Source organism: Trichomycterus rosablanca, chromosome 14 (assembly GCF_030014385.1).
Source record: "Trichomycterus rosablanca isolate fTriRos1 chromosome 14, fTriRos1.hap1, whole genome shotgun sequence".
Taxonomy (NCBI): Eukaryota; Metazoa; Chordata; class Actinopteri; order Siluriformes; family Trichomycteridae; genus Trichomycterus; species Trichomycterus rosablanca.
Window position 1 is genome coordinate 8841986 of NC_086001.1, and position 15521 is coordinate 8857506.

At 38.6% G+C, this 15521-nt stretch overlaps 1 protein-coding gene across 1 annotated transcript in view; it reads right to left on the reverse strand.

Annotated features, from left to right (window-relative positions):
• LOC134327120 (uncharacterized) overlaps window positions 1-14899 on the reverse strand; it is a 28455-nt gene extending 13556 nt beyond the window's left edge. The window contains exons 1-3 of the mRNA XM_063009195.1: window positions 14641-14899; window positions 12805-12879; window positions 716-796 (exon numbers count right to left, since the gene is read on the reverse strand). Of these exons, the coding sequence (XP_062865265.1) occupies window positions 716-796; window positions 12805-12879; window positions 14641-14899 (415 nt within the window). The remainder of the gene's footprint in view (window positions 1-715; window positions 797-12804; window positions 12880-14640) is intronic.
• Window positions 14900-15521: the final 622 nt, after the last annotated feature.

Consider the following 15521-nt stretch of genomic DNA (forward strand, 5'->3'; position numbering starts at 1 on the left):
TGTAGTCTACCTTAGTGTGTTTTAGCCACATCACAGGAGTAATAAATCAATGATATAATGAAAAATATATGTTTCCAACTTCGCTTTAATCAGTCTATTAGCAGCAATTCCTGTTCCAACATGACTGTGTCCCTGTGCACAAGGCAAGGTCTATTACGACATGAGAAAAGCATACAAAGCCCTGACCTCAGACCACCTGATCAGATTTGAAATAAACTGAAACATCAATTGCGACTTTGTTAACCAACATCAGTGCCCAGCCATACAAATTCTCTTTTGACTAAATGGGCACAGTTTTCCACAAAACATCATCACTTCAAAGTCTTATGAGAAGCCTTCTCAGAGAAGTGGCTGTGTTATAGCCAGAACGATCACATAGAGGGCACTCTATTTCAATACTATTTAATACCATATCCAATAAGCTCATGATCAAGTGTCCAAATCCTTTTGGTCATATACTGTATGTATAAAATTCATAAAAACAAACTCTTCAACCAGGCTTTTGTATGGTAAAATATATATATTTTTATAACTAAAGCTTTCAAACAACACTATCCAGCTATTTTACACACTATTTCAGATACAGTGTGAAAATCAAATATGTTAAATATGTAAAAAAAAAAGTAGTCAGTCGTACCCATGAGCTGATTGGTAAAAGGGGCAGGAATATAGTGTCCTGATCAGTATCAGTCCTGATAAATTCTGTTATACTTACTCGTTTTGAAGTAATCCTGATAGTGTGCGCTAGATGAAGAACCCTGAATCAGCCACAGCACATGTAAAGGTGTTGTTAGCTCTGAAAGAGTAACATGAAAAAATGAGGTGCAAGCGGAAACTACAGCTCTGCTATGAAAGAAGACTTATAGAACACAGGTGTTCCTGTTTCAAGCAAGTTTCACATTGCAGTGGGCTTAGAGGATGTTGGGTGGGTGGAGGGATTCTACTAAATATCATCACAAACACTCTCAAGAAACACAAGCTGAAACCTTTAAAATACCTCTTTAAGTTTTGTGAAAATCCATGGGTAGCTCTCACACATGCACTGAATTTAATAAAAAGTACATCCCAGAATAAGAAGCAATCTGCAAGAAACAGGGAGTGCAAAAATTAAACAAAATTCTAGCTGGCTGCAAGTACCAAAAAAGTACCAAAAATGTTTGCAGGCTGCCAAATGACAAATTTTTTGCCAAAATTTTGAATGTGCCAACATCTTAAACTGTCGGCATTGGGGTAGTGTATAACAGCACAAACCTCTGGAAAACTGAAATACATTACTGATGTCTCATTAGTAGGGTCCTCCTAAATGATAGAATAAATGGAAGCTACAATACACAGTGTAGTCTACCTTAGTGTGTTTTAGCCACATCACAGGAGTAATAAATCAATGATATAATGAAAAATATATGTTTCCAACTTCGCTTTAATCAGTCTATTAGCAGCAATTCCTGTTCCAACATGACTGTGTCCCTGTGCACAAGGCAAGGTCTATTACGACATGAGAAAAGCATACAAAGCCCTGACCTCAGACCACCTGATCAGATTTGAAATAAACTGAAACATCAATTGCGACTTTGTTAACCAACATCAGTGCCCAGCCATACAAATTCTCTTTTGACTAAATGGGCACAGTTTTCCACAAAACATCATCACTTCAAAGTCTTATGAGAAGCCTTCTCAGAGAAGTGGCTGTGTTATAGCCAGAACGATCACATAGAGGGCACTCTATTTCAATACTATTTAATACCATGTCCAATAAGCTCATGATCAAGTGTCCAAATCCTTTTGGTCATATACTGTATGTATAAAATAATTTATTTAAAATAAATCATATGCTTCCAAAAATGTGGCAACAGTTAAGGGAAGGCAGTTTACTTGTTCTAGCATAAAAACAAGGTCTATAAAACATGGTTTGTCAGTGGCCTACACAGAGTCCTGATCTTAGCTCCAATAAATAAGTAAAACACAATTTGAGGTGATTGCGTCATAAAAAGGGTAAAGCTCTCATATCCTAATCGATAGCACTTTCACTTTCATACAAGTGCTGTGTATATGTTGGTAGTAGCTCTCAGTATGAGCATGATCAAATCCACAAAAAATTTAATCAGTTGATCTTTTAAGCAATTATATTCTTTATTTATAAAGATAAGAAAGAAACCATAAGCTATAGTCAATCATATAGCCAAATAATAGGCTTAGTTGCTGTTAGTATTTTAGGCGGCACGGTGGCTAAGTGGGTAGCACTGTCGCCTCACAGCGAAAAGGTCCTGGGTTCGATCCCCGGGTGGGGTGGTCCAGGTCCTTTCTGTGCGGAGTTTGCATGTTCTCCCCGTGTCTGCGTGGGTTTCCTCCCACAGTCCAAAAACATGCCACTAGGCTAATTGGAGACACTGAATTGTCCCATAGTTACCTAGCCACTGGGATGCACTGACCAGTGCATTGTAGTGCCAGTCCCAAGCCTGGATAAATAGGGAGGGTTGTGTCAGGAAGGGCATCCGGCGTAAAAAAAAACTGTGCCAAATCCCGCCGGCGACCCCTAAAAAAAGGGAAGAAGCCGGAAATGCCGACCCTGTAACCGAAAAACGGGACAAAAGGCTGAGGAACAAGAAGTTGCTGTTAGTATTTTGACAGCATATTTTTAGCTATTTCTTTAGCTATTTATGCGTCATGGTCTTGTTTCACTTTAAGTCTGTTCTCATGTAATACAAGATTTGTTGTTCCTGTAAGCACAGTTGCAAAAAAAACAAGTGATGTTTCCACCAGACTAAAGGCAACTTTGTATTGCTATGCAAATCTACTTAAACAGTCAAATTTTATTTCGAAACAAAGTTGAGGGGCCTCATCTAACCTTCAAATGGTCTGTAAAACTAGCATTGTTCTTCCCTGTTTTAATAATATTAATGAGGTAAAGTTGTGACTTTCAATTATAGTTACCCAGCCACATGGCTTAACCTTTTGTAGGGTGCATTCACAAGTCATGTTGGTTAAGAAATGCATCAGCCCAGGAAGGCAGCATCATAAATGCTATGTGAATGTAAATCATCATATCTGGTGCCCCAAACAAGTGGTGATCCAACGGGCGATTATAATTTGGTGTATTAAAAAAAGTATTTACTGTAGACAGCTGAATGTAATTGTAACACAAAAAAATAAGGGGGGGGCGGGGGGGGTAACAGATAACAGCAATAAACCATTCTGATTAACCCTTCATTACTCTTTTTACCTATAACCTAGGCTACACTACACCCACCTTCTATATACCCACTGCCACTGGTGTTATTCACCGCCCAGACATTATGTCACTGAAAGGTGAAGTGAATAACATTGATTATCTCCACCTGTTAGTGGGATATATAAGGCAGCAAGTGATATTTTATCCTCAAAGTTATCCCGAAAGCGCCAACAATGGGCACATGAGCATCGAAACTGGACCACGGAGCAATGAAAGAAAGTGGCCTGGTTTGATGAATGATGTTTTTTTACATCATGGGTTTGAGGTGTTGACTTGGCCTCCAAATTCCCCAGATCTCAATCCAATCGAGCATCTGTGGGATGTGCTGGACAAGCAAATCCGATCCATGGAGGCCCCACCTCGCAATTTACAGGAGTTAAAGGATCTGCTTCTTGGTGCCAGATACCACAGCACATCTTCAGGGGTCTAGTGGAGTCCATGCCTCGATGGGTCAGGGCTGTTTTGGCGGCAGAAGGGACACCAACACAATATTAGGAATAATAAAACAACACTTATTATTCTTCTATAACAATAGGAGTACTAGGTCATCTTCTGTGCACTCTTCTTACTTAGCCCACAGGGTTTTTGGAAGGGGATTTAGATCAGGGGACTGAGATTGCCATAGCAGGAGAAAACTACTTCAGTAATTGGTTGCCACTTAACACATCAAGAAATGCAACCTTAAACTCTATTACTCTATTATAAGAGAAAGCCAAAAATTTCTGGGCCCAATCTCACTTCAGATGAGGTCTTTTGTACTTTTAAAGAGAATTAACAAATCACAGATTCTTGTTTTGACTGCATTTTAGTAAAATGTCTAAACATTTCCCAAAATAAAATTTGTACTTATTTCTATGAAGTCTACTTTAGCAAGATTTTCCTATTAATTGGCTGACATTGCAGGTCACTTCTTTTCCTATGTAAAACAGGAGTTGTTCTTGTGTTTGCAGTTTCAAGGAAGAAATTTAAAGTGATTGGCATCATACAAAGTGTAAAGGACGCACATTCTAATTAATCTAGTAGCACCCCCATAGACAAGCGCTGTCAAATTCGACTGTGTGAACATGTAAATCACAAAAGGTGCAATCAGTTGCTCTTTTAAGCAAAAATATACTCTATTTATATGAAAAAGAAAGAAATCACAAGCTATAGTAAATAATATGGTCAAAAATAATCTTAGTTGCTGTTAGTTTATTTTTAATCCAGCATATTTTTATTGTTTTCCAATCAATCAGTGAGCTATAGAAATCTTTGAAATTAAAAGATTGGCACATGTTTTTTGGAAGGTATTAAACCCCTTACACCTTATATAAAGCTTTTTAAAAGGCAAACGTCATGTTTTTGTTTAACCTTGTCTCACGTTTCAATGTAAAACAGGATTTGTTGTTCTAGCAGGCACAGCTGCAAAAAAAACCAAAGGCTTTTTCCAGACTACAGGCAAATGTATTAATTGTCATGAAAATCTATTTAAATAGTCAGATTGTCTATAAAATAGTCTTAACCTGTTATTAACATTTAGAATCTTATCATGGCTTTTTAAAAGACAACAGCTTTTGTGATGCCTAGGACAAAGCATTGTTGAGGGGCCTCACCTGACATTGTAAGGGTGTCTAAAGAATTCGCCTTTACCTGGCTTTAATTTAAAAAAAAAATGTAAAAAAAAAATGTAAATTATCTTATGATGGCTTCCTATGATCTTTTGTTCATGATCAATGTTTTGTAGAAAATTATTTGGAAATCAAAAATGTAAGCCAGTGTTCTTTCTTAGGACTGCCAAGCATTTTCTTTAAACAGCACAGAGTTCTCCACCCACAGTCCAACAAAACCTGCTTTAGTCCTCAGCCAGGGTGCTTTTTTGTAGTCTTGTTATTTTGTGTGACAGCTTCTAAAACTATGGTGATGTAAAGCTTCCTAGACTGTTTTCCAGTAGCTTTTAATTTAGGACCTGTTGTGTTTTGATCAAAATTGGTTACAGCTTTAGTCCCAGTTTTCCTGTTGATTTTACAGGTGTGAGTAAAACACACAACTAACCACAGGAGTAAGTAGAGAGAATGAGGAAATTATTAAAATGAATAAGGAGCATCAAACACATTATATATATCAAATGCACTTAATATATCAGCACAAACCCTGCTGTATCATTTTGTTCACAGAGCAAAGAAGAGGAGTTGTATTCCAAATACTATCCTATATACCAGGAGCATCATTATACACAATTTACTAGGACACATGTCAGCAAAATATTGCTGTGACCCACTAAAATCACTGCCCTAACAGAGTGGACAGCAACTTGAAGACCATTCATAAAACAATCATGCCTGAAATTACTGCAAAATCTTTAAAAACATATTTTAACACTATATGGACAAAAGCATTGGGCCCCCCCTTTTGTTTAAGTCATGAGCCTTAGCCATAACATTTGCTAAAAGGGGGAACCAAATTATTGATAAAAAGGGAATTATTTGCTTTCAGCAGCAGCAGTTTAGTGATTGCTGTTCCAGCATGACTGTAAAAAACTGTGGTTAAATAGCATAATAGCCAATACTTCGTTTTTACACAATTACAGAGATTTGTAAATCCTTTGTAAATCAATGCATAAAAGCCGAACAGAAAGTCCAATGAATAGCTTTACTACTGTTCATTATTGAGATTGTTGGAATAACCAAGTTTAATTGTTGACAATAATCTAAAACTGTGTTGTGTTGTACGGCAATAACTGGCTACTTACAATTATTTTTACAATACAAGTACAATCCAGTCCAGTACAATTATTTTTATTAAAATAATTGTAAGTAATTTATTGATGTGCAGTAAAACTGTAGTGTGTTTAGCTATGCACGATATATATACATATACAGTGTATCACAAAAGTGAGTACACCCCTCACATTTCTGCAAATATTTTATTATATCTTTTCATGGGACAACACTATAGACATGAAACTTGGATATAACTTAGAGTAGTCAGTGTACAGCTTGTATAGCAGTGTAGATTTACTGTCTTCTGAAAATAACTCAACACACAGCCATTAATGTCTAAATGGCTGGCAACATAAGTGAGTACACCCCACAGTGAACATGTCCAAATTGTGCCCAAAGTGTCAATATTTTGTGTGACCACCATTATTAGCACTGCCTTAATCCTCCTGGGCATGGAATTCACAAGAGCTGCACAGGTTGCTACTGGAATCCTCTTCCACTCCTCCATGATGACATCATGGTGCTGGTGGATGTTAGACACCTTGAACTCCTCCACCTTCCACTTGAGAATGTGCCACAGGTGCTCAATTGGGTTTAGTCCATCACCTTTACCTTCAGCTTCCTCAGCAAGGCAGTTGTCATCTTGGAGGTTGTGTTTGGGGTCGTTATCCTGTTGGAAAACAGTTTTCAAAGGGAGGGGATCATGCTCTGTTTCAGAATGTCACAGTACATGTTGGAATTCATGTTTCCCTCAGTGAACCGCAGCTCCCCAGTGCCAGCAACACTCATGCAGCCCAAGACCATGATGCTACCACCACCATGCTTGACTGTAGGCAAGATACAGTTGTCTTGGTACTTCTCACCAGGGCGCCGCCACACATGCTGGACACCATCTGAGCCAAACAAGTTTATCTTGGTCTCGTCAGACCACAGGGCATTCCAGTAATCCATGTTCTTGGACTGCTTGTCTTCAGCAAACTGTTTGCTGGCTTTCTTGTGCGTCAGCTTCCTTCTGGAATGACGACCATGCAGACCGAGTTGATGCAGTGTGCGGTGTATGGTCTGAGCACTGACAGGCTGACCTCCCACGTCTTCAACCTCTGCAGCGATGCTGGCAGCACTCATGTGTCTAGTTTTTAAAGCCAACCTCTGGATATGACGCCAAACACGTGGACTCGACTTCTTTGGTCGACCCTGGTGAAGCCTGTTCCGAGTGGAACCTGTCCTGGAAAACCGCTGTATGACCTTGGCCACCATGCTGTAGCTCAGTTTCAGGGTGTTAGCAATCTTCTTATAGCCCAGGCCATCTTTGTGGAGAGCAACAATTCTATTTCTCACATCCTCAGAGAGTTCTTTGCCATGAGGTGCCATGTTGAATATCCAGTGGCCAGTATGAGAGAATTGTACCCAAAACACCAAATTTAACAGCCCTGCTCCCCATTTACACCTGGGACCTTGACACATGACACCAGGGAGGGACAACGACACATTTGGGCACAATTTGGACATGTTCACTGTGGGGTGTACTCACTTATGTTGCCAGCTATTTAGACATTAATGGCTGTGTGTTGAGTTATTTTCAGAAGACAGTAAATCTACACTGCTATACAAGTTGTACACTGACTACTCTAAGTTATATCCAAGTTTCATGTCTATAGTGTTGTCCCATGAAAAGATATAATGAAATATTTGCAGAAATGTGAGGGGTGTACTCACTTTCGTGATACACTGTATATATATATATTTTTTTTTTTTGATAAACCTATTTCACTTGGACTGTGTATAAGCTGTGTAGATTACAGTTTATGTGCATTCTTGTACATCAATCTACATGTAAGTACTACTAATAATAAATTAAAAACATTTTAAAATATTTAACTATTTAAAACAATGAAAAACCGAAATCTCTGATTCACAAAATGATTTAGCCCTGCTAATAACCCCTGCAAGTCTACAGCTGCAAGTCTTTTTGAATACCTCTTAACAAACTGTATGCTTGGGGTCATTGCCATGTTGAGATGAAGTGTTGCACCAGTCTGAGTTTGCATACACTCCCTCTCCCTGTCACTGAGAAGCACCTGCTACAGGGATAAATTCATACATTTAGGGTGTGTTCGAAAACTTAGGGAGCTCGCTACATAGACAGCATTTTACGTCATCCTATGCACGCTACAGAGAAGGAGGCTGTTTGAAATCCTGGATGCCTTAATATGCTCACTAGTAAGGTATCTTAAAATTTCAACGGTATTTTGACAGAATAGTAAAGGCAATCCCAGCATTCAGTGTGGCACAACTTTTCTCTCAGAAAATAATAAATATTAATGAAACGAACAGAGTTATTTTCCACAGTAAATAAATTATTATTGATTTTTAATTTGTTGAAACTTGCAGGTTATGTAAAACACTTATTTGCGCTATTGGTGGTCCAGTTTAGGTACTGTATCACATAACAAAAGACTGACAGATTTTTCCAGTTGTTGTAGAAAGAGTGTTAGTTGATTGTACAGGCTGGTCATGATGTAGATAGAGTGGCAAAGTCTGCTGATTCTTTTACATTTTAATTTTTTAATTTGCTTTATTTTTTATTTGCTTTTATTTGCTTAATGACCAAGAGTATTCTGTTTCCAATATTCCTATTTTAATGTTACCATTCAATTTTACTATATTTCTTTTAGATTTAAGTTTTAAAATTGGATTAGATTGTCATGACTTTCCATATGTCTCACTTTTAAATAGACAAGTCGACCTGTTTTGTAGGGAAATGAAAATCAGCTTACAATGTCTAATAGAACGTAGACACTGAGTAGGGCTGAGAGAAAGGCTGTTTTGCATAGGACTCTTGGTATTATAAAGGATGCAGCCAGTTTAGCTTTTCAAACTTCAGATGCAAAAATCCAGCAGGTATGTTTTGATTTTGTAACCTGTCTCTGTTAATATTAATGTTAATGATTATGATATTACAATGTACAATGGTCAACAGTTGACATGAACTTGTAAGGGACACACGTCACAAAATGTTTCGGGATTTTTTTATGGCATTTGCAACTGTATATTCATATTGTATTAATGGTATATTGTCGCATAAAATCTAATAAATACAGGGCTAGTTTTAAGAATGCTGATCAGCGATAGGAATTTTATTTATTTATTTATTCATTGATTTATGTTTCAGATAATCTTGTATAATCTAAAAATCAAATTGGTGTAAATTGGAATAAATAAATAATACTGTTGAAGCATGGGTGCAAGGTTCCTAATCTAGGAAAAAAATAGTTCCAGATGTCACTGGAAAAAAACTGCAATTACATACGTCTTCTACAAGTGAATGAAAACTTCTCACTTTAACTGTAGTTTACCAAACCTAATAACTTAACACTTGAAGCACCACTTAATGGAGTGTTTAGAGTTGGAATTTTGTTTTTTTTTTGGAGGTACAATTAGTATATAACTTTTTGTAGACATGGATGGACAAAATGTATTTGGAAGTGCAGTGGTAAAAGCAAAACAAATAACAAGGGTTAAAAAATCAATAAATAAACTTCTTTTCTTTATGTAAACTAATATCATAAAGGTTAAAATAACTTGCTAGTGTACTATATTAACAATACTGTTGTAAGATGAACATGTCTACTATTATACTCTCAAACCTTATGGCAAAAAGCTATTACTTTAGGGCACACATACAGCTGAAGTAAAAACTATACATACATGGGTATGAAATGAGTGTCATGGCAAGGGAAGGCAAAGTTCATTTATATAGCACCTTATACACAACCGTGGCTGACCAAAGTGCTGTCCAGGCTCAGTATACTATGTAAATTACATTCCTAAAACATAATACATTTACATTTTCGACATTTAGCAGATGCTCCAGAGCGACTTACAGAAGTGCTTCCATAGTAAACAATACCTTACTCTAGTTTAAGTAGACAACAGTTCAAGAACACAAATCTGCTGAGACCCTGTTAGAACCAGAGTGTTTTTAATAATATAATAATACATATTAAAACTATTAAAACTATTAATTACAGTCGCTAGACCCCTCAACCAGTGTTAAATGCCAGAGTAAAAAGATGTGTCTTCAGCCTTGACTTAAAAACACCAAATGATTGTGCAGTCCTAATCTGGGAAGGCAAGATTTTCCATAATGTTGGAGCAACTACTAAAGGCTCGGCAGTCTTAGTATAGTTATGATTTCTGCTTTTTACTGAATGATTAAAACAGATTTCTAACTAAAAATATATAGATTATTAAGTTGGTGGTATATAAAGTTTTTAAATTATTTGTTATAATTCTTCTAATTTCTTATTAGTGATTGTAATTAAATAAAGTCAGTGATTTGTTGTGTTGATAGTTTAATTGCAAAAAAGTACAAGAAGCAGTAAAGACTAAACTGTCACCTAAGGCTAAGTGTAAATCTGTCTGAGTGGTTGGCTTTAAAGCCCCTGATACAACTTCTTCTTTGTCCATCTGATTAACAACAAACATAAATTAAGTTGTAAATTGCTGATTTTAGAGCAGGCATTTTTTCTTGCATTGTAGCCTCTAAGCCCATGCTAGTTAGATTTTTTTTTTTTTAAATACTGAAAACTGGGCATGTAAGGATAAAAGACAGTACTCAAACTTTTTTTTGTTGTTGTTTAAATAAACTTAATACTTAAATCACACTTGGTAAATTTTAGACATAAGTATATGATCTGCCCCACATAGTAAAAATGTTTTGACCCAACTAAAAAAATGTTTAAGGCATCTTGGTGGTGAAGACATTTGTGATCCATAACAATTATTTATGGAATAAAAAAAATTGTTTTTGGGGGGTATCTTTGTCCCAATGTAGCCATTTACCAAGTCCCAGTGCAATTTCCTTTCCATTTGCAACACCCCTGCGCTGACCAGGTAAAAACACAGACTATAAAACGTGCATTCTTTTATCTGCCAGAGTCTTACAGAGAGCTGCATTACATAAAGGTCATGGTATGCTATACCAGATATACAGTACATCACTTGTACAGGTGCCTTAACCAGACAGCAGAGGTCGTTGTAACAGAACAGTAACAGAAGTCTGCTAACAGTTGGCAAAATGTAGTGTTTAAAAAATGCATTCATGGCTAAAGAAGGATATTGATTTTTGTTACTGTTTTAAATTAATGTTCTTCCAAATATAAGCTGGAGTGCCAATCATTTTGTCCCGTCCATTTGAGGAGTTCTCTGGTAAAAAATGTAATTTATGTCATTTTTCTCAGCTGTTTTACCAATGCAAACAATGGTGCAAACAATTGTCCAGTTATGTCTACAAAAGTCATATACTAATTGTACCTCCACATGGATTCTGTAAATAGTCTGAAAACCTCAATAATACATAAAAATAGGGTAAATGGTATTAAACGTTTTTTGAAAACGTTCAGGGGTGCAAATAGTCTGTCTGCAGTATATTTTGGCATTTAAAACAGTCCTTGAACTAGTAGAAAGATACAATGACAGTGCTGCATTTATGTTTTAGTTTACCTTAATGTAGATTTAAAACATTTTAAATATGTATTTTTAAATGAAGACTTAACATTTCTTTGCACTTTTACAGCAACTCATCATGAAGCCAAATATTGTTCTTCTATTATTTCTCAGTGGTAAGTATGTACATGTATGTATTTTTTTTACAGAGAGCATACTGTATAAACAGTACAATAACCAATAAACCTGTACTTATACCAAGCCCAGTGATCATAGTTTACCACAGTAACTACTACAAGAAGTAGTTTGGGAACTACTTGAAATTACCAAGGGTTGGACTGAATAAATAACACACAAGCATTTAACATTAAACTTTAGCTGGTGATGTATAGCAGTATGGTTTCTTGGGTACCTGAGCTCGTTTCTCACTTCCAGTCACTGTATATGAGTTCTCTCTGTGTCAGAAAACATTTTCACAGGTGTTGTGAGGAATAATGCCTATAATATTTTCTCATAGCTGTGAGTAAAAGAAAGGAATTTACTAATGCTTTGCTAACTTAAAAACTGCCTTATACCTGCGGCCATACCCAAAATAATGTCCCATCAGCCATAAAGAATAATCTTTCAAACTTTTAATATTGTCAGTCTGCTGTGAGTATTGTAAAATAAAATGTTTTTTTTTGTTTTTTAACAGGTGTCATTTCATGTGCGCTATCCATCGAGCGACCTGTCGCACACAAATACCATATGATTAAGTCACTAGTAACATGGGCAAATGCACAGAAGTACTGCAGGGAACATTATGAAGATATAGCTACGATTGCAAGTGTAGGTGACTTGGCAAGGTTAAACAAAGTAGCGGTACAAAATGGGTTGGCATCTTGGGTCTGGCTTGGACTGTACAATGATTTTAACAGCTGGCGCTGGTCCTATAATGAAATTCCACTGGTGAACACAACTCTAAGAAATTGGTATGGGTATGAGCCTTCAAACACTGGTGGACGTGAATGGTGTGTTATAATAGACATATATGGCTACTGGTGGGATTATCTTTGCACGGTACCTAGACCATTTGTTTGCTACAATGGTGAGTCAACACCCCAATTTAAATTTATTTATGTCTAAGTATATGTGCAATTATAAATATTGCAAACTTTACAATAACAATTTAAAAGGATTTAATGTTATTTTAATTTTTTTCTTACAGCTAATAAGACTGGATCTCAGAGGTTTATTGGTATCTATTTTCCTTATTTGAACTGGTATGGAGCTCAGGCTTACTGTCGAACATATTACACAGATTTGGCCAGTGCAATCACTTTACAGGACAACAACCAGATTCAGGCGGTGGTATATCCTCAGGGCAATTCTTGGTTTGGCCTATACAGGGAGAATTGGAAGTGGTCGGATGGGACTGATCCTACAGACCTTTGGTGGTGGTGGTACCCTGGATCACCTGAAAATTACTGGGGCCAAGAAGACTGCGGAATGACTTACGGTTATCTGTTAGGAGATATCAGATGCACTGACCAATACTATTTCTACTGTCACACAAGTAAGTGTTGCTCTGGGTTTAAAATGGTCAGTTTATTTGTATTGTAAGTTTAATTTGTTGGGGACATTAACAAAAAAGCTTTAATTATATATATATATACAGTGTATCACAAAAGTGAGTACACCCCTCACATTTCTGCAAATATTTCATTATATCTTTTCATGGGACAACACTATAGACATGAAACTTGGATATAACTTAGAGTAGTCAGTGTACAGCTTGTATAGCAGTGTAGATTTACTGTCTTCTGAAAATAACTCAACACACAGCCATTAATGTCTAAATGGCTGCAACATAAGTGAGTACACCCCACAGTGAACATGTCCAAATTGTGCCCAAAGTGTCAATATTTTGTGTGACCACCATTATTATCCAGCACTGCCTTAACCCTCCTGGGCATGGAATTCACCAGAGCTGCACAGGTTGCTACTGGAATCCTCTTCCACTCCTCCATGATGACATCATGGAGCTGGTGGATGTTAGACACCTTGAACTCCTCCACCTTCCACTTGAGGATGCGCCACAGGTGCTCAATTGGGTTTAGTCCATCACCTTTACCTTCAGCTTCCTCAGCAAGGCAGTTGTCATCTTGGAGGTTGTGTTTGGGGTCGTTATCCTGTTGGAAAACTGCCATGAGGCCCAGTTTTCGAAGGGAGGGGATCATGCTCTGTTTCAGAATGTCACAGTACATGTTGGAATTCATGTTTCCCTCAATGAACTGCAGCTCCCCAGTGCCAGCAACACTCATGCAGCCCAAGACCATGATGCTACCACCACCATGCTTGACTGTAGGCAAGATACAGTCGTCTTGGTACTTCTCACCAGGGCGCCGCCACACATGCTGGACACCATCTGAGCCAAACAAGTTTATCTTGGTCTCGTCAGACCACAGGGCATTCCAGTAATCCATGTTCTTGGACTGCTTGTCTTCAGCAAACTGTTTGCGGGCTTTCTTGTGCGTCAGCTTCCTTCTGGGATGACGACCATGCAGACCGAGTTGATGCAGTGTGCGGCGTATGGTCTGAGCACTGACAGGCTGACCTCCCACGTCTTCAACCTCTGCAGCAATGCTGGCAGCACTCATGTGTCTATTTTTTAAAGCCAACCTCTGGATATGACGCCGAACACGTGGACTCGACTTCTTTGGTCGACCCTGGCGAAGCCTGTTCCGAGTGGAACCTGTCCTGGAAAACCGCTGTATGACCTTGGCCACCATGCTGTAGCTCAGTTTCAGGGTGTTAGCAATCTTCTTATAGCCCAGGCCATCTTTGTGGAGAGCAACAATTCTATTTCTCACATCCTCAGAGAGTTCTTTGCCATGAGGTGCCATGTTGAATATCCAGTGGCCAGTATGAGAGAATTGTACCCAAAACACCAAATTTAACAGCCCTGCTCCCCATTTACACCTGGGACCTTGACACATGACACCAGGGAGGGACAACGACACATTTGGGCACAATTTGGACATGTTCACTGTGGGGTGTACTCACTTATGTTGCAGCTATTTAGACATTAATGGCTGTGTGTTGAGTTATTTTCAGAAGACAGTAAATCTACACTGCTATACAAGTTGTACACTGACTACTCTAAGTTATATCCAAGTTTTATTTCTATAGTGTTGTCCCATGAAAAGATATAATGAAATATTTGCAGAAATGTGAGGGGTGTACTCACTTTTGTGATACACTGTATATATACTGTATATATACACTGCTCAAAAAAATAAATGAGGCGGCGGATGTTCTCCTGAGGGATCTCCTCCCAGACCTGGGTTAAAGCATCAGTCAACTCCTGGACAGTCTGTGGTACAACGTGGCGTTGGTGGATGGAACGAGACATGATGTCCCAGATGTGCTCGATTGGATTCAGGTCTGGGGAACAGGAAGGCCAGTCCATAGCATCAATGCCTTCATCATGCAGGAACTGCTGACACACTTCAGCCACATGAGGCCTAGCATTGTCATGCATCAGAAGGAACCCAGGGCCCACTGCACCAGCATATGGATCTCATCCCGGTACCTAATGGCAGTCAGGGTACCTCTGGCTAGCACATGGAGGGCTGTGCGGCCCTCCAAAGAAATGCCTCCCCACACCATTACTGACCCACTGCCAAACCGGTCATGCTGGAGGATGTTGCAGGCAGCAGAACGTTCTCCATGGCGTCTCCAGACTCTGTCACGTCTGTCACATGTGCTCACTGTGAACCTGCTCTCATCCGTGAAAAGCACAGGGCGCCAATGGCGAATCTGCCAATCTTGGTGTTCTCTGGCAATTGCCAATCGCCCTGCACAGTGTTGGGCTGTAAGCACAAGCCCCACTTGTGGACGTCGGGCCCTCATACCACCCTCATGGAGTCAGTTTCTGACAGTTTGAGCAGAAACATGGATATTAGTGGCCTGCAGGAGGTAATTTTGCAGGGCTCTGGCACTGCTCCTCCTGTTCCTCCTGGCATAAAGGAGGAGGTAGCGGTCCTGCTGCTGGGTTGTTGCCCTCCTACAGCCCCCTCCACGTCTCCTGGTGTACTGGCCTGTCTCCTGGTATCTGCTCCATGCTCTGGACACTGTGCTGACAGACACAGCAAACCTTCTTG